At 51.6% G+C, this 23,800-nt stretch overlaps 1 protein-coding gene across 6 annotated transcripts in view; it reads left to right on the top strand.

The window, feature by feature from the left end:
* The first annotated feature begins 229 nt into the window (after positions 1-229).
* CNTFR (ciliary neurotrophic factor receptor) overlaps positions 230-23,800 on the top strand; it is a 206,537-nt gene continuing 182,966 nt past the window's right edge. For 3 of the 6 annotated variants that reach the window (XM_042028695.1, XM_042028692.1, XM_042028694.1), the window contains exons 1-2: positions 336-422; positions 2,591-2,763. Coding sequence is in view for 3 of the 6 variants with exons in the window: in XM_042028689.1 (XP_041884623.1) it covers positions 324-422 (99 nt within the window). In the remaining 3 variants the exon portion in view is untranslated. Of the gene's footprint in view, positions 423-2,590; positions 2,764-23,800 lie in introns of all 6 variants that reach the window. The other 3 variants (XM_042028689.1, XM_042028688.1, XM_042028691.1) reach the window with 2 other exon arrangements.

The raw sequence follows: 23,800 nt of genomic DNA, 5'->3' as shown, positions 1-23,800 counted from the left end.
GCACGGGGGTCGGTGGGGCGCGCGTGTGTGCGGGGCCTCCCTCCGGCTCAGCATCCGTGGGGAGGGAGGAGGCGGCGGCGTGTCCGCAGGGGCGTGGACCGGCGTGTGCCTGTGGGGGTGCGCGTGTGGGTGTGCGTGCGTGTGTTTGTGAGCCCGTGTGTGTGTGCGCTGCGTGTGCGTGTGTGTGTGTGTGTGTGCGGGCGGGTGCGCGCGGCGCGGCGGGGCCGGGAGCGCGTCCCCGGCGCTGTGCCGGGGGGTGCGGGCTGAGCTCATCGCTGGCTCCCCGGCGCTCCTTACCAGTGGCTTCTGCGGTCACATGGGTTATGTGCTGGAGTTTAAAAGAGCTTATAGCCCCCGAGCCGGTGCAGAAGCAGCCGGTGGTTGCATGGGGTAGCGCCGGGAGCGGCGGCAAGGAAGGCGCCGTGAGTACCGGGCGGCCGGGGCCGGAGGGCGGCACGGCGTGTACCCCCCCCCCTCCACCCACGGGACGGGGGAGGCGGCGTGCGGGCACGGGGGTCAGCGGAGGCGAGCCGCGGTGCCCGCCGCCGAGGGAGGCGGAAAGGAGGGCGGAGGGGAACGCTTTCTTCCCCCGCATTCGCCCCCGGTCTGGTGTACCTTCCCGCCCCGCAGCCGCGCACCTTTCCAGCGCCCGCGCGTGTCCGCGCCCCGAGGAGGGCCGCGCGTCCACTCCTCGCCCGGGAGGAAACAATTTGGGCAACTTACTTTCCTGCCCCACCGTGCGCGTGTTCCCGGCGGGGAGAGATGGGGGGCAAGGGGCCGGAGAGTCGCCGCACCCTCCGGGGCAGCGGGTCCGCATCCGGGCGCGGCGGCAGGACCCCCGTCCTCTGCCCGGCGGGACCCCCCGTCCCATGCCCGGCCGGGAGGGCTTCGCGGCCAGCACCAGGTTGAGGACTGGGAGGGATGAGTCCTCCCTGCGGCAGTGCACGGGGCTGGAGCCGGGACTGCGGGGCGGCTCTTTGTAAACCGGAGCCCGTGGATTTCCTGGGCGGGAGAGCAGGCTTCTCCTCCGTCTCTCCGAAGGCGCAACCTGCCTTCTTCTCTGCTGTGGCAGTTCAGATTTTCTTTTATATTTTTTTTTTCCTTCTTTGATTTTTTTTTTTCCCAAGTGTGATTTTATAAGGAAAGTGTCTGCATGGCGCTTCTGGGGAACTGCTCTCCCTAGGCTAGGCAGGCAGTTCATCCCGAGCGTGAGTACAAGGGCTGCTTTCTAGAATTGCATAATACACACCGATCCCTATGCTGCACAAAACTCCCTGACATTTCCACATCTTGGTGACTTCCCCCACTGCAATCTTAAAAACGAGTTGTGACTCCAATCAGTTCGTGAGCCAGTTTGTGCTGCCTTCACTGGGGACAGAACCAGGTCTGCATGTTCCAGCTTCCCTGGCTCCTCCGGCAGTTGTTTCTTTAACCACTAAACTTTTTTGGTATAACGATCGGCACTTCTTCACTCTGTTATCCTTCCCCACCCCGCACTTACAGACACATGTGCAGGGTCTGTTTAGAGCGCAGGTTACAGAAAGGGGATTGCCTGCAAAGCTGTTCAGTTTTTTTCCCCATCTCTTTGTGTTTTAATTTGCGGGATGGTTGAGGAGGTCCTTTTCTCGGATTGATTTTTGCTCGGGAACTTGCTGACTTCTGCTCGGATTTAGCAAATTTCACTGACTGTGCCCGCTCTCAGCGCACCACGTTGTGTACTTGGGTGAGGGACGGGACCTGCACATGCTGCTGCCGGTCCCACTGGCCGTGTGTGCAGGCAGCAAGGCACTGACATTGGCTGCTTCCTGCAAAATGTGCAAATACGTGGGAGCAGCCGTTCTTGCTCTCAGCTCCCTGCCCTGCCCCTCTATGAGGAGTTGGAGCTTTGCTGTGATGTCTGGAGACGTGCAAGGGATGCTCGTGTCTGATCAGGCAGCACGCTGGGACCAGGTCCTGGGACCAGAGGTCTCTGGGGTTCACTGCAGCGGATGGTCTTTCCCAAGACTGGCTGAGCTTTAGAAATGAGAGCCCCATGCCTGGCAGACTTCCTTGCGACAGCTCCTCAAGATAAGTTTATCAGAGCCTCTTGTCAGAGCAGGCCAAGCCGTGATCTAATGATCGTACATTATCTTTGGTCTGATTTACCCCAAGAGGACCCCATCCTGCCAGGACTCTGCATCCCCTTCCACTTGAAAAGTGCTCAGCACCTCCTGGGCTAGGGAAGGGAAAAGCCCTTGTACCTCTCAAAGCCACAAAGCTTGTGATGCACACACACATTCAAATAACTGTGCAGCCAAAGCTTAGCTTTCGGAGACGTGACTGAGTTTCTGAAGCCAGCAGCAGGAGTTTTGTGGGTGCAAGCCCCAGCTCCTGGCCACTCTCAGTTAATTCCGTGCAAGCTGGAGGCATGCATCCTGCTCCAGCTCACGCTGGGGCTGGGTGTGTGCCTGGGGAGCCTGTCTCTCAGCTCTGTCGTTTATTATTGCTGCCACTGCCATTATGCCTGACAAATGGGAGTTGCTGAGTAATGTGCTGTTTGTGTGTAAATATCTCAGTGCTTGCAGCTGAGCTCACTCCTGCCACTTTGCAGGAAGCCATCTCAGCACCTTTCTCCTGTGAAGACCCGGGAGTGCAAAAGCATCCTTCTGCAGGGACCTTCCCACTGCTCCCAGCAGCTCTAGCCTTCGCTCTCTGCTGCTTCGCTGCAAGCGTGAAGCCTCCATCCTCTCCGGCAATCGTGGCGGCCCTGCTGCTTTCCTGAGTGTGAGTCAGGGCTGGGAAAGGGCTCTGTGTGTGCCTGTGTGTGTTTCTGTGTGTGTGCCTGTCTCTGTGTGTGTGTGTGTGCATGCACAGGCTCAGCTGCTCCCGAGGGTCCTTGTCCGAGGCAGAGTGAGTTTTGGGGACTTTGAGTGTTTTGATGGAGACAGTCATGCATAACTAGGAAAGGAGTTTTTGGGTTGATTTGGGATTTTTTTCCCTGCCCACTCAGCCCTGAGTTCCCCCTCATTTCATCCCAATGCTGATGAAGATGCTAAATTACTCCTTCCCAGATTGTTTTCATCCCATTTGCAGATTAACATCCAACTGCTTTTTGCAGTCAGTACTTGCTCAGCCCAGCTTTTTAATCTCCCCTTGTAAATCAATCCCTTCTGCCTCCTGATCATTTTTGTCGCTCGTTTTTCTGAAATCCCTCCAATTTGTCCATTTTGTGTCGGTGACGTATGCCTGGCCCTAAACATGATGTATACCAGGCATGGCAGCGTGAGGGAAGGACACCTCCTCCCCTCCCACCCCGCTGGGGCTTGTGATGCTTTGTCAGCACTGAACTGAGTTACTTCCCCATTATTCTAAGCTATAGTCCCTGCTCGGTGTTGCAGAAGAAAGCAGCATACTCAGGTCAGTGCCCTGGGGAGAATTCCCCCAAATTTTGGTGATGGGTTACTGAGGTTTGCTTGCATGCTGCTAGCAGATCCTGGAAGGGGACGGAGGTCTAGGTGTATTCCTGGGGTGCCTCTTCCCACAAGAACTAATAGTTGAACAGGAGGGAGGAGGAAAATAAGAGAAGGTAAGCTGGGCAGATGGGGAAACTGAGGCACATGCATGCACATTTCCTGTGCACCTTTCCAGCACACAGCTCTTGTTTAGGTGCTCTGTGTGTGGGGTCTGCTCTCCGTTGCACTCATTAGTGCTGCAGTCAGCATGGGCATTTTTCAAGGAGATGCTGGATCTTTGGTCAGAGCAGGCTGGCAGTCAGGGATGCTGGGTTCTGGGCTGATTTTTGCGTATTGCTCCTCATGCTCGTAGCCAGAGCCTGATGCCACAGGTGCTCTTATGGGGATGAAACAGGGTGAGAAAGTGCCTTGCATTCGTGCACTTTGAAGTTTTATCATGCCAAACCCTGAGCTCTTAGCACTGAACATTCCCATTCCCTGGAAGGGCTGTGCCCTTTCAGGGTCTATCTATTTTTAGGAGGAGTTGTGTTCTGGACAGTGTCCACTGCAGATGCTCTCTGCCTCCTCCTCTTGGCCCTTCTCCAGGGACACTGTGTGGGCTATCTGATGGAGGGGCAAATCTTGCCGGGGCTCCTCCAGAGCAGAATGGAGGAGGCACCGTGATGGTCATGGGGACACTTGGGGGGGTGTGGGTGCCCCGGGGTGCTGGGGAGGGACAGCAAGCTTACACTGTCCTTTACATGAACTGCTGGGAATGGCGTTTCACTGTGCTCTAGGTGCCAGCAGGACACGGTGGCAGCTTCGATGTGGGATAAGCAAGGGCACTGCCTGGGCCAGGTGGTACCTGGAGCTTGGCGGTACCCGGTGTCAGTCCGTTCGCCAGGATGACACTAGGGGGCACGAGATCTGCTGGAATTCCTTTGTTGGGGATGGGAGAGGAGGTTGCAAAGCTGCTCTTGACCCTTCAAGCCCCGTACATCATCCCCCTGCAGGTACATCATTCCCCTGCACATTTTGTAGGATTATGAGTGTTAAACCCCACGAGCTGTCCCGGTAACTCGTCCTGCTGCCAGGGAAGGACACAGCTCTCCGGATGCTGCTCCACTGGGTCTGTCTGTCACTGACCGTGGAAGCAGCAGGAGTAAGGATAGAAGCGCTCAGCCGGAAACATCTCCGAAGTGAGAAGGAGATGGATGCGGCCAGAGTGCCAGGGAATCTCCGGGGAATCTGGGAAATCCAGGAAAACACCTTAGCATGGTTTTAATGCCTCTCTAGAGGCATTGTCCAGAGCAGGGATTAACTTAGATTCAGGGCTGGCTTTCAAGATGCAGCATGTTATGGTTTCATTTTCTGCTGGTTGTTAAGTTCATGCGTGATGTCTCCTCAGGGTCATGTTTTCCCAAAGCAGCAGAAACTTTAGAGAGTCTGATTTAATGAATGGTTCTGATCGATCTGAAACATGGAGAGTGTGTGTGTGTATTATATATTTGTCCGTCTACATATCTGGGTAGAGTGCAAAGAATATGTTTTTGAAGGTATGTTTATGCATTTCTGCATACATCCAGCTGTAATATTGTCTTCAGTCCTTAAAATCTATTATTCCAGCTGTGAATGTGTGTATATATATTAAAACACTGTATACTGGAGTCTTTCTCTCTTGTTATAACAAACCTCGCAGAAAGCAAATAAAGAGACATTGTTCTCATAGCAGGGTTTTAAGGGCTCAATATTTATCTTCTATGAATTTTGGTAGTTTTTGTTCAGCATGTTTGCAGTTATGATGGTGGGGGTTGCCTATCTACTTCAAATTCTGTGCTATTGGGAAACTGAAAACATTTGGATCATTTCAGTTTGTTCATTACCTAATGAAAACAGAAATCAAGCTTCTGGATTGAAATGCTGGCACTTGATAACATTCTGGCATATTAAGTTCTCAGTGGTTGGGGTTTTTTCTAATGCCTTCTGTTGCCAGATACCAGGCTCCTTTGCTGGAGCCCTGCTTCTCTCGCAAGCCCCCGGGCAGTATTTTTAGTAGGACACTGACGCATCACAAACACTCCTGTTCTGTGAGAAAAAGCTTTGCTGTCTGTTGTTGAAAGTAGCACTAGGATGGCTAGAAACCGGAGATCAGAGGGGGACGATGCTGCTGCTGCGTCAGAGCATTTGCTTTGTGCCTGTGATGGAGGTTTTGTGTCAGGTCGTGCAGGTGCATGCCTGTGCGGATGTGAGGGCAATTCCCCAGCTGGGCTCTGAGACAGAACTGAGGAGCAGGGCTTTATTTATTTTGAAATGCCTTGTGAAATGGAAGGAGGTCCGGGAAGAAGTGCGGAGTCAACTTTCAAGTCAATTAGGGATGTATCTGGAGGTGTGAAGTGGTTTGAAGAGGACAGGGTGATTTGTCTGAAAGTGTTAACTAATTAGAGGGTATAGTCAGGGCTCTAATTAGCCATGACACCCTAAAGATGTCATCAAAGCCCTCTTGAGGCATGGCTGATCCAGTGCCGTGGCTGTGAGCTGTCTGGTCAGTGTGGCCATGCACAGCCAGAGCTGCCGCCCTCTGTCTCAGAGGCAGCCCAGATGCTGGTGCTTGAGGAGGCTCTTTTCCTTTCAGGTGACTTGTGATACCCTCTGGGGCTGCTGCCAACATCGAGTGATGTTCATAAAGTCACAGAACGAAAGGAACGCTGCAGCAGTTGGAAGAATTAATACTGGTGCCCATTATGTGGGAAATCTCCTCTCTTTTCCCGGGGGGGGTATCACTTTCTGCTGCTCTGTGCCTGGGGGAGGCTGGAGGAGGAAGGCTGTGAGGGTTTGCATTAAATGATGCTGTACTACCAGCTGGTGGAGGAATCATGACTCCTTTCTTAGCATTGCCTGACAGAGGGGACATGGGATCAGCTGAAATCTGGCTTGCCCAGACCTGCTTGTATTTAAATACTATGCAACACACCCCGTGAGGGGGAACTGTTGCGGGAAGTGGTACAAGAAGTGCTGGGTAAGAGAGGCTTTTCCCTGATACTGGAAGCAGCTTGCAGCCTGGAGCTCTGCAGGACCACACCTGGGTGGTGGGTGGTTGATTCCCCTTTGAGAGGCGGGGCTGGGGGTTGCTCCCTCTGGGGCTGCTCCTACTGCCTGTTCATCCATCAAAACCATTGTTCAGTCTGCCCTGTGAGGAGACGAGAGCGGGAGTTGCCCATTCCCAGCAGTGGTGCCAAGAGCCAGTAGGAGCCACCTAAAGCTAGGGAGTAGGCTGATGGATGAGTCTGGAAAGCAGGGCCCATTGCCATTCCCAGCAACAGGGAGCAAAAGCATTCTCTCCTCTCTCAAGGCTGAGGTCCCCATGGCTGTCAGAGCCCTCTGAACTGCCAGGAGAGAGAAGCAGTGGGCGGCTCAGACCTCACTGGCAGGAAGGAGGTACTGTTACTCCTGTTTCAATGGGAAATAAAATAGATCCTGGGGCAAGGATGTTCCCTGTGTGTTTCATCAGTGCTATGAGCAGCCTGGCTCTGCAAAGGGACTCCTTTTGCTTTTGTAGGTGGTATTGCAGCCCCCCAAAAGTGAACACACCACCAGGCACACCTCCATGCTAACAGCTACTGAGGGATGCGCCTGCTTTTAATTATGTGGGTGTTAAGCCAATGAATTAATTTTGTTCACAAAGTCGCAGCCTGGTATTTTCCTGCTGCTCCTGGTCTCTGGTGGCATTCCCAGACTCTGGAGTACACATGCAAATAACTTGGAGACTGGTTGTAGTAACTTGCAGGACCCTGCCACACAGGGCTGACCCACACATCTCTCCCTGTGCCCCTGCCATGGGGTCCCAGTGCTGCTGGGGGCACGCAGCATTTTAGGGTGCCGTGTTAGAGATGATGGATGGGGAGCTGCTGCCTGTGCTGAAACATCACAAACTGATCAGCACAGAGGGGGTGGTCTGCATTGCTGCCCTCCTGCCTGGAAAAGCAGCCGGAGTTGGGTACCTCGGGGACAGGCGCGAGATTCGGTTGTGAAATCAAACAATATCGTGTATAATAAAACAGCCTTATATCTGATTTTGCTCTAGGTACACTCTGCACCACAGTCCTTTTGTCTAGGGCCTAAAAAATGCTGGTGATAATGAGGACACATCCTTTCCTGTGGTTAGCATGTGGTTCTCAGATGCAAAGAGGAGGCAGCCTGTGCTAGACTTCACCATCAATGTGTGATTTACCCTCCTCTGTGCTACTGAACTAAGGGCTTGAAAAATAAATACATTAAAAGGAAGGAGAGACAACAAAAGGATGCTGCTGCTCTGAAATTCGATCAAAAAAAGCTCTGTCCAGTCCTCTGGGCTTCTCACTTAACTAAGAGCTCCAGAAATAACAGTGTTACGGTAAAGTGCACCCACAGATAACTGTGGGTTTGGGGATGGGACTGCTTTGTTCTTGAGGAACTGGGATGAAGTTCATTTTGGGTATTTTTTCTCCCCAAAGTGGGGGTTATTTTCACTCCGTGAATCCGAGGCCATTCAAATCTGCCTGGGACCTCTCAGCTTTGAAATCCTTGCCTAGCCTGTTGTCTCTCCCCAGCTTGCCAGACACACATATGGGTGGGAGGCTGCTGGATTTGGGAGCCCAGCTGGTGGGGGTGGGAGAAGTCACACCGAGCTGCCGCCGCTGTTTCTCCCGGCTCAGTTCAGAGCGGTTTCCTCTTGCCCCATATCCTGGCTATGTGCGGGGTGGCCGATGGCCCACACGTGTTGCACAGACACATTTCCGTGCTGCCTCTTTGTGCCTGCCTACCTATTTGCAGCTGGGGGAGCTGAAGCTGCTCTTTCTTGTGATTTGTAAAAAAAGTCTCTCTCTGGATGGAGTTGTCTGTGCTTTTATTGACCTGGTTACGGGAACGACAGAGGCTTTTCCGTCTCCTGGATGTGTGATTTCTGCAAGGGCTGTGGAGCAGGGGCCAGCTCTTGCTGCTGGTGTGTTTCCAGTCCTTCTAATGTGATTAGTTTGACAGGCCCATTGGGTATGTTGGCAAGTCTAGTTTTTATTTTGTGCATGAAAGTAAGTGCTGTGACAGGGCACGGAGCACCAGCTAATGCTGACATCTGTGCAGGAGGGAGCGTTTTGGCTGGACAGTATTTTTGGCAGTGCCTCAGATGTGCTATGCCACCTGGAAGGACCCCCTTGACCTTTTGATGGGGCATTTCTGTAATGTCCCAACTTCCTGAACATTTTGGAGGCTCCTCCTTCGTATCTGCAGTTGGAGTTGCTTGGCCAGAAGCTGCAGTTTGAGTTCTGTGAAACCTGAGTGTTGAGAACATCCCAGGCGTGCACCTGGTGACTCCCAGTGAAGGTGTCCATCCTTCAGAAGTCCAGCAAGCCGCCATCAATCATCCCCATTGGTACACCCTGCCTGCTGGGCTCCAGTTTTTTACATGCTGACATCTTCCAGCAATGCTGAGGCACACCATATTCTTGGGGCTTGTTTGGATGGGAGGAGGACTGGAAGGGAGATCATCGATCATCTCCAGTCTGCAAAGTGCTTTTTGCTGTACAGACACATCTGCTCTGCCCCAGCCCTCTCTGCTCTGGATCAGCAGTTCCAGGTTCACCCTAGCTTACTCATCTGCAAAGCAAGGATGAAGAGGAACTTCCCCAACAGCCATGGTGGGTCCTTGACTTCAGGGGCATGCAGCATTTGTGCTTCCAAGTTTTGGCACATCTGTACCTGTGGTCAGGCCAGAAATGATGGGGTTTTTTTGAAGTGGGGCTGCCTTAGGCACAGGGGAGGGCCATTTGTGCACAAATGGACCTGGTATCTCCCCATAGCTGCTAGAGGAAGGAAGGAGATGATGGCGTGACTTGCCCAGGTCAGAAGAGCCAATAGCAAAGGATACGTGTTGATGATTTTGCGTTTGCCTCTCCCAAGGAATTGATCTGGCCTGTTCTTGGGTGTAGGACCCAAACTAGAGGTTTGACTCACTGCACATCTGCATTTAGTCTTGGAGGGTTCCCCAAGGCTGCCTGCTGTAGTACATTACCAGGGTCAGCCTTTAACCTTGCCACCACTAGGAGTTGGAGGGAAGCATCATTGCCTGCAAAGAGGGGAAATAGAAACCTGGAGAGGCTTTGGGATTTCCTTGAGGTCCCAGAGCATAGCTGGTGGCAGAAAACCAAATTTCTTGAGTTGCTAACAGCTCCTGCCAGCTGTGGGACACATTAGTAAATACCTGAGTAGATCAAAGTAGGGCATCCGGCTCTTTGTGCAGCACTGTGCTTAACTGTCTATCTGTCTGTCTGTCTGTCTGTCTGTAGTTCTTCTGGCAGTCAGACCCGAGATGACATTTAAAGGCTTTACGTTTTTTCTTTCTTGCCAGTTTCAGATCAAATTTGCTGAGCTGTCAAGCTGAAGATGCTTTTCTCCTAAGTGCTGGCCCAGTAACAGCTTGCTCTGCTCCATCCCTATCTTGGAGGAATCCATCTGGGTTCCTCCTGCCTCCCATCACTGGCATTAACATGTGGGCGCTGGAGCAACAGCTCTGCTGATGGATGGGTGAAGAGAAACAGATTTTAGCTCCCTTTTTCTCCCTGTTGTTCAGGCCATTCTAGGCTCAGCTAGCAGTAGGTGTTCAAAAGCAGCAGACAGAGCCAGGTTCACACTGAAAAAGTTTTGTTGGGGCGGAGAGAGCAGTGGTAGAGGCTTGCAGGCAAACCCTTCCTCCTCCCTAAGCCTGTGTCTGACCTAGGTCTTAGATGCAAGCATGTGTGCAATGAGCTGGTGGGCTCTCAGCAGAGTCCCATCAGGCTGGGTGTCTGCCTTGAGACAGCCAGGATGAGTGGCACTAATCAGCATCTCACCCACTGGGTTTCAGCAAGGAAGGCGAGTGCTGTCCTTGTATGTGCAGTGAGAAAATTGCTCCCATGTCCCTGGGGGCTGTCACTCCAACACTTTGCCATGCTCTCCTGGCGGGGAGCGGCACCAGAGGATGCCTCTGTTGCTGCTGTCTGCCTTGGGGACAAGCACAGGCACGTGTCTCCAGCTGGAAGTCAGCTTGGGGAGTGGAGAAACCTCCCCAGAACATGCATTTGCAAGCTCTGGTGTGTCACAGTCCCTCCTGGTCAGTCACAACCTGTGTGTCACAACCTCCTGCCACTGTGTGAGTGGGAAGGCTCAGTGCCTGTTTCCTGGCTCTGGAATAGGGAGCCAGGAGTGGCTGCAGGCACTGAAGCTGGAGCCAGAGCCATCCCTTGGTCCCAGCACCAGCAGCCAGCTCCAGCTCTAGTCCTCGGAGCATTTTTGAGGGCTCTGTGCAGCATGGTTTTAACTCCATCCCTTCCTCTTGTGCAAGCCTCTTCCCTGACCAGACATAATGATAAAGTCAGTCCTGAGACAGCTGTAGCTCACTGGATTTGCCAGGCTCTCATCTTCCACTTTACACTCACCAGACCCTGCATGGTGCCTGTTGGGAGCTGTCTCAGCTGTCCCTGAGCAGCATTTTCAGCAAGGATGGCATTTCAGGAGGGTCCCCCATAACTCAGTCGGGTGCTGCCAGTTTAACCCAGCCAATGGCCCTCTTGCAACCCCAGCTCTGCCTGTGGAGGACACCAAGCAGCTGCTAGGCAGCGGAGACACAAACTGACCTGCACCTTGGCTTTTCAGGGCAGTTAGGATATGTGGATGGAGCAAGGCTTTGTGACACAAGCAATTACAGAGTTGGCTTCAATGCCCAGAGGAGCCAGAGGTTGCTCTTGTCACCCAGACTAGGAGATGGGAGGAATTTATTCATTGTTCTAACTCCTTCCAGAAGTAGCTCAGATGCCTCAGCAACAGGCAGCTCTGTAAAACTGAGACGAAAAATAAAGGATCTTTCCTTTTGCTGTGTCCTGGACAGTTAACCATTTTAACCATACCATGTCCAGGTGGTGTGACTAGGCTCCATGGGACTCAGGATCATCTCTCTGGAGACACCTTTGGGCACAGCCATGTCCATAGAGCAGCAGTGCAGAATTCTTCCATCAACAGATTTAGGATCTGCCCTGAGTAGAGCCTCTGCCTCGGTACTGCTCAGTTTGAAAGCCCTGCCTCATCATTGTCCCCCCAACAATTGCTGCTGTGGATATTAATTTTTCCCAGATTTTTGCTTCCCTTTGAATATCTCTGCTATGGATCATTTTCCTTTCATGTGTTAGCTGGTATTTTCCCAAAGCTGAATCTTGTGCTATTTCCTGCCTCCCTTTCTATGCTTTCTCTTGCTCCCTCTTCTGTCATGCCTAAAACCACCTTGAGCTTTTCTTCTGCTCACTTTAGAACAGACTGCTCCTCTTCTTCTGAAAGGTCATAAGATGGGAAGAAATGGCCATTTAAAATACGAGGAATCCTGTCCACCCACATCTTGCTTAGCACCTCCCCAGCAGGAGAAAAGTGACTCAAGGCTCCCAGGGTGGGAGGATAAATCAGGTGTTCTGTGGATGGGGAGAGCCTTGCAGGGCAGGAGCAGGCTGCTGAGGCTGTCAGCAGTTTGCGAGGGCTGCAAGGTGAAGTTCCTGGCTGCAGCAGTGATGGGAGGGGATCTGGGAGCTCCTGTACCAGGAAGTCTGAAGTATCACATATGATGGGTGCTGAGGATGAGGCAGCACGGTCAGGCTGGATGGGTAAGAGGGGTATCTTCTCTCTGGTGTTGTAGCTGTGGTTTCATGGTGGGGAGCTGGGGTTATAAAAATTAGTCAGTTTGTCCTTAAGCAGTGTTTTTCCACCATTCTCTGTAGATTCCCAAGTGGAAACTTATTTTAGGCTTGAAGTCTCCCCAAGGCATTCTGTTTGTCTAGCTGTGGGTGCTGTTCAAGCTGAGGCTGTGTGGGGAGTATGTGATAACCTTTTTTTTCATGTCTCCTTCTTTAGTTCTATGCTTCTTAATTGATATTTGTAGTCTTTTACCCCTTCCCAGCTGCTGCACTTGTCTGTTCCGAAGGACAGTGGTGCTGCAAGGAGTGGGACAGGATTGCTGCAGCTCCTCAGGCCCTAAGCTGGGCACAGAGCATCCACAGTGTTGGGTCCTCTTGCTTTGCCCTAGTCCTCATGCTGTGCTGTGCCATCCTCAAAAGCTGTGGGCAGCCCTGTTTGCAGGGGGAGGCTGACACAAGGTTCCGAGAGGATGGAGTGGAAAGGTGGCTTTACTTATCTGGAACAATGAGCCCCTTTGTGCACATTGTTTTTTAGACCTTACCTTTCTTGTACCCTCCATCAAAGTAGTGGGAAAATACTGCTTTTCCCAAAGCCAGGTGCCAGGGGACCACTGCCTCATGCTGTAAGCTCAGGAGTCAGACAGCAGCTTAAAGAGTAAATATATCTGCCTCTGCAGCTCTTGGCTTCTACAAAAATAAATCTTAAGGAGGTAACTTTTTGCTGTGCAGTTCTCAGTGCTGGTTCTGCTGTGGTTTCCACTGAGATAGCATTTGGCTAACACAGCCAACCAGGAGTGGAACAGGCCTGGAGCTGTATAGAAAGTGATTAAGATAAGGCAGGGTTATGATTTGCCTGTCTGATCCTGAAGCTTTGTGCATTATTTAGTGTGTGTAGCAGGAGGTCAGTAGCCTCCTGATAATTTTCATTAGATTAGTCAGGCAGGATAATCACCTGCTCAGGAAAAAACCAACTTGACACTGTCTGTTCAATAGTTGGGGTTTAACTGAAAATAAATAGTCTTGTAATTATAAGGACATTGTCAAGGTCAAGAGGCTCAAAGATTCGCTTCCTTTTTTCCTCTGGTATGTTTACAGAGATCCTGCAATTCTTCGTGAGATTTTTTTTTTCCTCTCTTAAATTCAAACCAGGATCTTCAGGGCTCTTAAAAGAAATTCAACACTTCCACTGCAGTGGACGTGAGTGGTGTTGCAATAGCCAAGTGGTGCTTGTGCCCTGCTGCAGCTGAGTGACCCCATGCTAATGAGCAGGGCACTCGCTAGCGAGCTGGGAGTGTGTGCAGCCAGCCCAGGCAGACCTAAACCAGGGTAGAGATGCTCTTCCCTCCTCCTCAGGGCTGACTGTGGGATGGATCCAGCCCAGAACACTGGGCCCTGCTAAGGTGGCAGAGGGTATCCCCTCCTTGGGAGCAGTCAGCCCAGCACGAGTGCCACCCTGTTGAAATGAGAGTGCACATTATCTCCCCCGCGGGTGACTTTACTGCTGTGATTAGCTGAGGCTTTCAGAAAGCCCAGGAAGGAAGAAGTGGGAGTGAAGCTGATGCCCTAATCAACTACCAATGGGCTCTGCAAAGGGTACTTTACTAAAGCAACAGAAAAGTTATTAAAGCTGGGGTTGGTGCTTGTGTGGTGCCTAAATCCCTGCCCTTTGTCACCCTAGAAGGGGTTGTGCTTGCAATTTATCTTCCTCATACAACAATAAAGCCCAGAGGGATCTTTGTAGTCTTCTTAATCTGTCCAGCTGCAGGACTGGTGTTTGCTGGATGAGATCTGGGAATGGCTTGTAAGTGCTCAAGGTAGATTCAGAGGTAGTAGTATTAGCCCAAGGTGAGCTTGCTGTGTCCATGCTGGTGCTGTGGTTCCTTGGCAGTATGCTGCAAAGGCAGGTAGCCTTGGTTTGCACCAAGCAGTGGTGTGGAATATATGGGGGAAGCTCTCAGCTCTCTGTCCTGAGCTCTGCTGAAAGCCAGGAGAGCTGCTGGCTGTGCAGGGAGCCTTCAAACATGGTAACCTATATGGCAGAAGAGGCAGTGTTTGCATGTTTGTGCTTGCTGTGCACATTTCTGCCATGGAGAAATGGAGCTGATGTTGTGGCTACAGGTGCTAGCTAGTGCCCTAGAGTCCTTGCTGCTTTTGTTTTGTTTTGTTCCCAGTCTAATTGCCCATAAGTGGGGATTCTTGTCATCAGAGCTGGTGGGGCTTGTGCTCAGCCCATCTTCACTGCGAACCTGCTGCTCTGGCTCCCTGTCACAGGCTTTGACGGATGTCCCAGGGGAAAGCGAGGGCATGGTTCGGCCTGATGTGCCAAGTGACTGATGGTGTGGTCTGATGACTGATGCCACGCGTCCGCAGCCGGCGCGCGGGTGCTCCCTTGCTCTTCCTCCAAGGGAGATGGGAGGAGAGGGGGCTGCCTTGACAGCTTGCTTTGAAAGCAAAATTACTCCAGGGCTGGATTTCTTCTCCCCACTTCCCATCATCTTCTCCCCCCTCTTCCTCCTTTCTTTTTTGCTTGACAGAAAAAGCATAACTCGTCTTTAATTGGTGCTTTGTGCCTGTCTCCTGACAGAATTCAGCAGAGAGGGGGCTGGCTGGATCAAAACAGCTCAAAGTTGTGAGACTGTTATATGTCTGGCCTCCCTGTTTAAAACAAAAAACCTCCTCAACTTTTATTTCTAGCCCCCCTCCCCATTTTAAGCCAATTTCTTGTGAACCATGAAACCAAGCAGCGGATGCTGTTCCAAGCGCTACTCAGACATCCCATTGAGGAGCCCGACTGACACGGGGAGCTGAGCATGGCGCACCACGCACCTGACCTTCCGCTGAGCCTGGGGCTTGGAGCATCTAATTGGCATGTATGTGGAAGGCTTCAGACCTCTTCATCATCTTACAAATAAGACCTGCCAGTGCCTGAAACACAGAACAAATGTTGCATGGTGGATCAGGCGGGGAAGTGGTCTGCACTCCCCAGGCAGCACTGCAGCATGATGGCAGCAGGAGGAACAGACCTGGCCAGGTACTTGTTCAGCTGTGCTTCCTATGTGAGCAAGGCAAAAGCAGGATTAGAACAGTGTCCCTGATCCCTTCAACTGCCCTGTTGTGGTTTCCCTCTCTGTTGAACATCTACGATTATAAGAGGCCGGGTAACATCTCCTGGGGTCAGGTGGGGTGCTGGGAGGAAGCCCATGCCCTTGTGGTATCATCAAGATCTAACTCTGTCAGAAAACAGCATTATGAGACCCACTGGAACCTTTGCAGGCTGGCTTACCCTGGTCTTTGCAGAGCAGAATCAGAGAATGGTTTGGGTTAGAAGGGACCTTAAGGATCATTTCGTTCCACACCCCTGCCACGGGCAGGGACACCTCCCACCAGACCAGGTTGCTCAGAGCCCCATCCAGCCTGGCCTTGAATATTTCCAGGGATGGGACAGCCACAGCTTCTCTGAGCCACCTCTGCCAGTAGTTCACCATCAAATTGTTTGCTGCAAGATGTGGCTCGTGCCTGGTCAAGCACTCCTCTCTCCAAGGGGCTCCAGTTCCTCTCCTGGATTTCTGGAAGGGGCTTGGGTATGTCCTAATGCTGCTTGTTCCAGTCCTGCCTGTTGAGGTGGCTTCCAGGGGTACAAGACATAAGGTGTGTGATTGAGGTCCTTTCCAGCTGGATCTGTCCCCATGCAAGAAGAGGACAGCAAGAAATGAATTGCTTGGGATTATTTGTTTGTTTGTTTGTTTGTTTCTACTGTGCAGTTTGCAGGTATTTCTGCCCTTGCCCAGCCAGAGGCAGCGATAAGGCAGCAGCTTGCAAACTGTTCCTGGCTGGGAACTCTGCTAGGCTGTGCTCCTAACTCTGCTTTTGGTGCTGACCAGCCCTGGTGTGGGTGGGGCAGAGGTCATTTCAAGTGGCTTCACAGCAGTTGCTTGGTCCCTTCTGAGGCTCCAAAGCAAACCTGATGCTGGGGTGATACTTCTGTAGGTCTTTCTGGGGCTCCTTCTAGGATGATGGGAGCAAAGTACAAAGTGATTTGTTGCTAAATATTGGGCAATTCCATGGGCACCAGGAGCCATGCCACTGGTGCTAAGCAGCCCTTTCGGGGAAAGGAGATGCTGGGAAGGGGCTTGAGGAGGATGCAAAGATGGGATTACTTGCAGCTGGAGGGTGGTGAGGTCTGAGCAGGGCCTGTTTGCCCGAGGAAAGGTGGCTTCAATGAAGGGCATCGCCAGAAGTGGGAGCCTGGAGGAGCTGGGTGCAGTCGGAGGGATGGAGTGGTGTTACAGGGTACAGGGTAGGGCCAGGGAAGCACCATGGTGAGCAGATGATGGTCAGGGTGAGAATATAGTTGCTGTGGAGACTTCTGGAGAGAGAACGGGTAAATTGGCTTGTCCTGGGCTGAACTGGAAGTGACAGCTAGGTGTCAACAGGAGAAGTCAGACTTACACTGCTGCAACTACTTCACACAGCCACCAAAGGGCTGTGAGCAGGGTCTTGTCAATGTTTGGTGGGTGTTTGTCTACAGAGAAGGGAAGGAGCTGGAGCTGAGTCCTGGCTGGACTGATGCAAGTCCAGAGTTACGTCACTGCCCGTGGTGAATTGTGCTGCTGCAATGATCTTACCCCACCCTTGGGACAGGCAAGGAAGGGAAACACCACCTGTGAGAGGCCAAAGCCCTGATGGGCTGCATGTGTTGGGGATGTTTAGATTGTGGACAGGGCTGGAAGCCCAGAGGAAGAAGTATTTGAGGAAAGCAGACCCTTTGAACTTGTTTCTTATTATATTCTCTATGGGAGCTTTGGACCCTCTTATGGGAGGGAGGAAAAAATATGTATCAGTTCCATCACAGTAAAATCCTTATTTGCCAAATAATCGTGTCCAAGGCTGTCTGCACTCCGTGTTGTAGGATTTTTCTTTACTTTTTTGGGGACTGTTCCAGGCATTCTCCCTCATGGGTGGTCTCTCTCTCCCATCCACAACTCTTCTTGCAGCCACCCAGAGCCTTTCCCAGCTTGTTCTCTTCTCTGGGTTGAGCAAGGCATTGATGCTCTGGATTGTTCTTGTTTCCAAATTTGTAAAGTCTATTCAGCAGATCAGTATTTCAGACCCTCCCCAGAGCTGGCTGTGTGGGAGAAGCTGGCAGCCACATTTGGGGGCCACTTCTCTCCTGTTTTTAGTTCCAGGTCTGCAGCCTCGGGGCTCCCACCCCACCATACCAAGAGATCTGGTTGCCCTCCCCAGGAATGTCTGGAGAAGAGCAGGGCAAGGTGCTGTAACCTGGTAGTTTAGGTAGTAATGCAGTGAGTCTTTTTTGCTTTTTCTTCTGCTTTAGTTACTGTTTTCTTGCCAGTGGAAAATAACCAGTGTATACCTATTAAGTTCCTGAGAAGTCTTATCTTTATTTCTAGGCTGGGAATACCATATGCCACATGGCAGAAACTGAGGGCTGCAGTCATCCCAGCACTGCCCCGTAGCCTCTGGGGAGCAGCCCACTGCTTCTCCCGCACAGATACTTTGTTGGTATCTCCTTGTTCTTGCTGCTAGGTGTGTGATGGACAGTGGCTCCTCACCCCGAGTCTGGAGGAAGGAAAGTGGGGCATGTTGGGGAAGATGAAACAGGAAAGCCTTATAAATATGATTGCTTGACAAAAGATTTTGGGAATATGAAAACCACAGGCAACATCGAAATGAAAGCCACTTTTGAAATACCAAGTCTTAGTTACTGAACAACTGGAAAACAATGGTATGGCCAACTGAAGGTAATCCCCTCTTGATTGAACAATACCCTCTGCTTGCAGGCAGGTCCAAGGGTCAGAGCAGACCCTACTAGCTCAGCAGAAGGGGTCCAAAGAGTAGTTTTTAGAAGTTAAGATGTAACACTCTATGGTAATATAAGAACTCTTATAGGCTGTATGTAAATGCTATAGGATTTGTATCTTGTATTAGATTGGTTAGTGACAATTAGAATATTCAGTACAGAAGATGATTTATTGTATTGTAACCAGGACTTCAGACATTCCTTACTACTTCTTCCACTCTTGCTCTTACTTCCACTCTTACTCTTGCTCTTACACTCTCTCTCTCTCTCTCTCTCTCTCTCTCTCACCTGCTTACTCTCTTGCTCTCTTGGGCCTGCTCAGAGCTGAGTCTGGCAGCTCTGAAGCAGTGCCCCTATACCCACGCCTTTTGCAATAAACCGCCTGTGTCCCAAGACCTGCCTATAGAGATCTCTCGTCACCGTCCGTCCGAACCCGTCCGTAACCTACAGGGCAGAGTGATGTCCTTCAGCAGAGGGGGCTGGCAGCTTTCTGCACTGTGCTTTGCTCTGGGGGCCAATTTTCTGCCCCTTCAGCCTGCTCAGAGCTCAACCTGCTACAAGCTTCCGATGTGCGTGCCCCTCCCAGGTGGATAAAGTGCAGAGGCTAGAGGAGAGGATGGCGTCTCTCTGGATCCCTCTTTGCAATAGGTGGGATTAAAAGCTGGGGAGGGAGTCCCTCTTGCAGAAACCCTAATTGCCCCTCTTCCCAAGGCTCCTGTGCGTGTTAACGACCTGTAATGGGACGGGTTGTGCTAGCCCATTAAGCCCCAATGGGGTCCTTGTCGACTTAAAAGTGTGAGGAATTTCACTCAACCATGTTAAAACACTTCCACCCCCTTTAATAGCTTCACGCATTGATTTAACCCTATGGCACCTGGGGTTATTGGCTGGGAACAGCCATCTGGCTCTCCCCAGCCTCCTGCCCTGCCTTCACGCAGCTACTTTGGCCATCATTCCCATTTCTGGGGGATCTTATTAGCGGGAGGGCTGTTCTAGCTCTTGCCTTTGCAGTGCTCCTGGTGGCTGGCTCGACAGAGTCGGTGTGGGAAGCAATTTTCCTCCCATCGCACTGAGCGTGGTCTTGCTTTGCTGCTTTTAATGAGAGTACTTTTGCCCTGGCTTGTGTCAGCTGCAGCCCACCTGTGCTGCCAATTACTCCAGCGAATCTGGTGTGACCTGCCGGGCTGGATGTCCGAGGTTTAAGTGTTTCTGAGCTGCAAGGTGTGAAAAATCTCACCAGCGTTGAAACAGCGGGGTGGGGGAGTGGCTTTCTGGGTTATGAAAGACCTGAGGACATGCTGGTATCAGGTGCTGTTGATCTCCGGGGAATTTAGAGAATCAAGGGCTCAGTAATTGCAGGCGTGTTGCCAGCGTGTTGAGAAAGAAATTCTTAATCACAGGCTGTGTGCCCTCATTTTTTATTATTTTTTCCTAGTAATTGAATTAGTTAAATGTGTATTGTAACACCTCGCTGCCTGGGTAGGCTGGGAAGGGTACACACACAGACCTGAGGTGTGCCTGTGTGCAAGCAGACTGACAGGGCTCTGTGGGAGCGGCAGCAGCAGTTCTGCTACACAAACACGATGCATCTGTCACACATTTCCCATTTCTGGAGAAGCTGGCATGCCAGCCAGCGTGTGCCTTGCTCATGCTGACCCAGGCACCATCCAAGATCAGCTCTCCGCGGTGCCCACGTAGCTGTGACTTCCTTCTGGCTGGTGCCTGATGCTCAGATTCGTTCCTGTCTCCTTGTAAAAACTGTTGTTATTGTCATGGTTTCAGTCATTGCAGGGCAGGTTTGAAGGAGAATATCGGCTGGGCCAGTGTTAGCCCGTACTTGGTTTTTGTCTTGCACCAGGCAAAAGGCAGTAGTGGGGGTGTGGAAGTGTGGGGAGCTGGGTGATTGCTGGGGAGTGAACCCTGTCTTGGGGGTCAGTGTCCCTTCTGTTGTTTATGCACCAACAAGCAACTCCTGTGTGTAAATACACTGATATCTGAGGCACACATTGAGAGTTTCAACTGGCTCGAGATCCTCTGCTAGGGCCCAGCATCTGAAGGTTGGGAGAAGATACAGCATTTTGGATGCTGGCTGGACTCTGCAATGGCTTGAAGGTGCTGTGGTCTTACCTTGGTGGAGAGCAGGAAGCACAGTCCATGGGGAGGGCAGTCCCTGGCAGCCGCGTGTCAGAGGTGTCACAGCAATAGCAACTCATGTTAGCTCTCACTTTGTCGAGGTTTCTGGTGTGGGGGAGAGCTTGTCTACAGCAAGCAGTTCTCAAAAGGCTGCACCAGGGTACTTGGTGAATTTTAGGGCAGAAGCTCTGCTGGCTCTTGTGGGATCCGCTGTCTCCATGTATCATTCAGAAAGTCCTGTGCTTCCTAATAAATACCTCTGCAGTTAGGGGCAGAGAATAGAGCTCCAAATATTTAAGGTGGGGCAATTGCAGGGAAAGAATGAAGAGGGATGTGCAATCTCTCTCCTCAGAGCAGGGAGGGCAGTAGGGATTGATGCATTTAAAAGAAATGTGAAGATGCTGTTGGTGAAGTGAGGTCTGTTTCAAAGGTTTAAACCTCCTCTGGACACCTGTGGCACAGCCTGGCCTGGGACTTTTTCTTTCTTGGCAAGGATATGTCTTGTACGTGGAAAGCTGGTCTGAGTGACCTTCTGTGTCTGGCTGTCAGAGGAAATGTGCTGAGTCGGAACAAGTGTTTCCAGAGCTGAATGCTCAGGCTCGGGGTCTGTTTATCTCCCTGCTGAGATGCTGGGGTTGGCAGCCAGGCTGTGGTCCTTCTCGAGTGCCTGGGCTCGCTCCCAACCCGGGCCCATCAGACCACTTGTGATATGAGCTTCCTTCTGGCTCTGAAGGTCAAATGGCTTGCAGCAGGGTGACAAAGGGGCCCTTGATTTGAAAGAGATTGTTCTTGTGCCTTGCCCTAGGAGAGGTCTCATGGGCCAGGATGCGTGCTGGCTGAAAGGAATGCTTAAAATGTTCTTTCTTTGCTCCTGTCAAAAGCCTTTGCAAATGTGAATCAAAATATCTGCCCCAGTGCTTTCCTGCTGCGTGCTTTAGGCTGGCTTATTCCTTGGGAATGGCTTGGTCAGTGCAGCCAAATATCCTGGGGTTCTGTCCCTAGCAGTGGACAGTAGTGGACATGCAAGGAACGGCATAACAACAGCGTGAGCATGCACTATGTAACTCCAGCCTCTGACAGTCTCAAAAGTGAAGAGATTTTTATTTTTTTGCCCTCTGCTGTGAATTTGTCTAAGTGCATGGATTCAGGAAAGCAAGTCCTGATCACCCACAGCATCGCCACACCACCCACCCACTCTTGGGAAGAGCTGAGGACCTGGCTGAGCTGGCTTTTTCTCCCTCTCTCTGTGGGGGCTCAGCTGCTCTCACGGTTTAGTGGGAAACTCATCCCTCACACTCCACCACTGCAAAGCCTGTGCTTGTGTACCTGCAGCTGCAAGGTGCCCTCCTGCAAGGCTCTGTGCTGTGAGGAGCCTTGGTGATGCTGTGCACCCCAGCTTCATGCTGCATCCCTCCTCTGCCCAGACATGCCTTGTCAAGCGCGTCCAGGTACAGGTTTTATGCTGTATGACAGTAATCTGGTTGTACATCTTCAGCACTGATGTGTGACAGCAGTAGGATCAAGCACATCCCAGCTGCACCTCACAGAGGTTTTCCCTGTTCCTTCCTGTTCTTGGTGCTTTGTTCAATTACATCTTTGCAATAAAGCAACTGAGGGTGCTCATACTGGGCAAATAAAATGTAAACATCTTCGCCTGAAAAACACCTCATAGATTTCTCTATGCAACTTTAAATTCGGAAAGAGAACCCATGAACTGGCAGCACCAGTTGTGGTAAGCCTTTGGCAGTCCCGTTTTGATCAGGAAGAAAAGGGGCAGGAGTGACTTTGGCATGGCAGAAAGTTGTGCTGGGGATGGAGCAAGGTTCTGATCAGTAGATTGATCATTCAGCCTTAATCAACTGGAGATGAGGTGTTAGTTACTGTCATCATGTGTAAATTAAAGGCAATGTGCAGGTGCTGGGAGGCAATGACTCTACTTACGAAAGGCAAAGGCCTTGCCAGTTGGAGCAGTGTGGTTGTATTGCATTTGTAGCCTGATTCAAAGGCTTCCTGCTCTGCTCCTGCTGCAAGTGTGGCTTTCTACCATCTGCTTGCCCTTGAGCTGCAGAACACAGCTCTTGGCCAGGGCAGTGATATGCAGGGATGTTTGCAGAGCAGGGATGAACTGCATTTAATCCAGAGGGGAAACACCAGCAGTAAAGATGCTCAGTGCTCCCACCTCTGCCATGTGCCTATTATGCTTCTCTGGGAGTGTTCCTCAGGAGGATGGGAGTGTTTTGGTGTTGCTCCCCAGCTGAGTGCAGTCTCTTGCTCCCTGTGTAGATCATGGCAGGCTGGTTTGGTGCTTTCAGGTTAGGATAACCCTCACCAGGAGCTAGCCTGCAGATGTGGTGCATTGCAGCCTTGGTAGCAGTGTGCCTACGTTCTTTTGGGTAGCCAAAAACTGAGTGGCTGTAGCTCTTGCCTTAGGAAAAAGTAAAGGATCTGCCGGCTTGTGCTCCCCATGGTGAGGCAGGGTCTGAGCAGCCAGGCTGCAGCCAGTGGAGAGCATGTTCCCTGCGTGGCATTAAGCCTTGCACATTGCTGTTACATCTGGTTGTGAAGTCTTTGGGGATCTCTCTGCTGTCTGTGCTGTGTAAGTGTAATATAAAATCCAGTCTACTTAAGATGCAGGTCTGTATCCACTCTCTCCATGCTGCAGCTCTGGGTCATGGATGGTCACTTAAAAATCACAGGATTCTGTTTGCCTTGAACTGAAGGAGGCTGTTAGACCCACAGCCTTAGATTGAGATGCTGCACAGGCAGGTGAGGGAGGGAGGGAGATTTTTTTTTTAACCTCTTGTTCCTTGTACCATCCCTTTGAAATGATCTGTGCTATTTAGGGAGTGGATGGTCAGAAGGCTGGCAAGGATGGGAGAATGAGGATGAACTGTCACTTGGTGATGGTCCAGAGTACCCGAGGAGCTTATGCAGAACTGCCCAGACATTCCTGCTGGCGGAAGATGAAGTGTCTGTGCTGTCAACAGCTGATGGAGAGCCCCACTCTGATGCCTCCCTGCATCTGCTGGCCCAGGTGACCTTCCCTGAGACAAAGGGACCTGCCAAAGGGTACTTTTGCTTTCCCTTCTGCTGTTCCCCACATTTGGATTGGGGATTCAGATTTGCATTTGGTTGCAAAGCTGCCACGTTTCTCCAGCATCTTCCAGCTCCTGGGGGACAGGCATGAGTAAGCCTATGCTACAGTGCTACCTGCACCTGGCTGGCCCTGCTGCTTCCCTGAGAACTGAGAGGCATAGGACAGAAATGGCACAGGCTGCAAAGGAGCTGGCTGGTGTGCTTTGATCTGCTCCTCTTAAGCAGATCATGCAGCTGATCAGCAATCCTGGCAGGTTCCTTGTGACCAGGAGCGAGTGTATCATGGCAATCCAGGGAGCAGAGTGCAGAGGGTTTGAAAGGGCACTGGGAGGTCAGGGCTCAGGTCCAGCCGTGGGTGGTGTCACCCTGGGCTCTCCCAGGTGATGTCCAGGAGGATATTGCTGCGCTGTGGGGATTGCTGTGATCCCTTTAGCAGGACATGGTCAGAGGCACTTAAGAATTTAGATCTCTGGCCCCACATAGAGTGTTCAGTGCCCTGCTGTGTCTAGGCTGGGCTGGGTAAAGCCTGGTAAAAGGTTACCTCGTGGCACAGCACGATGTGGGTTTGTTTGAAATGCTGCGGAAGGAAGGAAGGAAGGAAGGAAGGAAGGAAGGAAGGAAGGAAGGAAGGAAGG

Source organism: Corvus kubaryi, unplaced genomic scaffold (assembly GCF_017639235.1).
Source record: "Corvus kubaryi isolate FWS band 111438036 unplaced genomic scaffold, C.kubaryi_AGA036_p1.0 37308, whole genome shotgun sequence".
In the NCBI taxonomy this organism is placed as follows: Eukaryota; Metazoa; Chordata; class Aves; order Passeriformes; family Corvidae; genus Corvus; species Corvus kubaryi.
The sequence above is the reverse complement of the archived record's forward strand: the minus strand, read 5'-3'. Positions and strand labels throughout refer to the sequence as shown.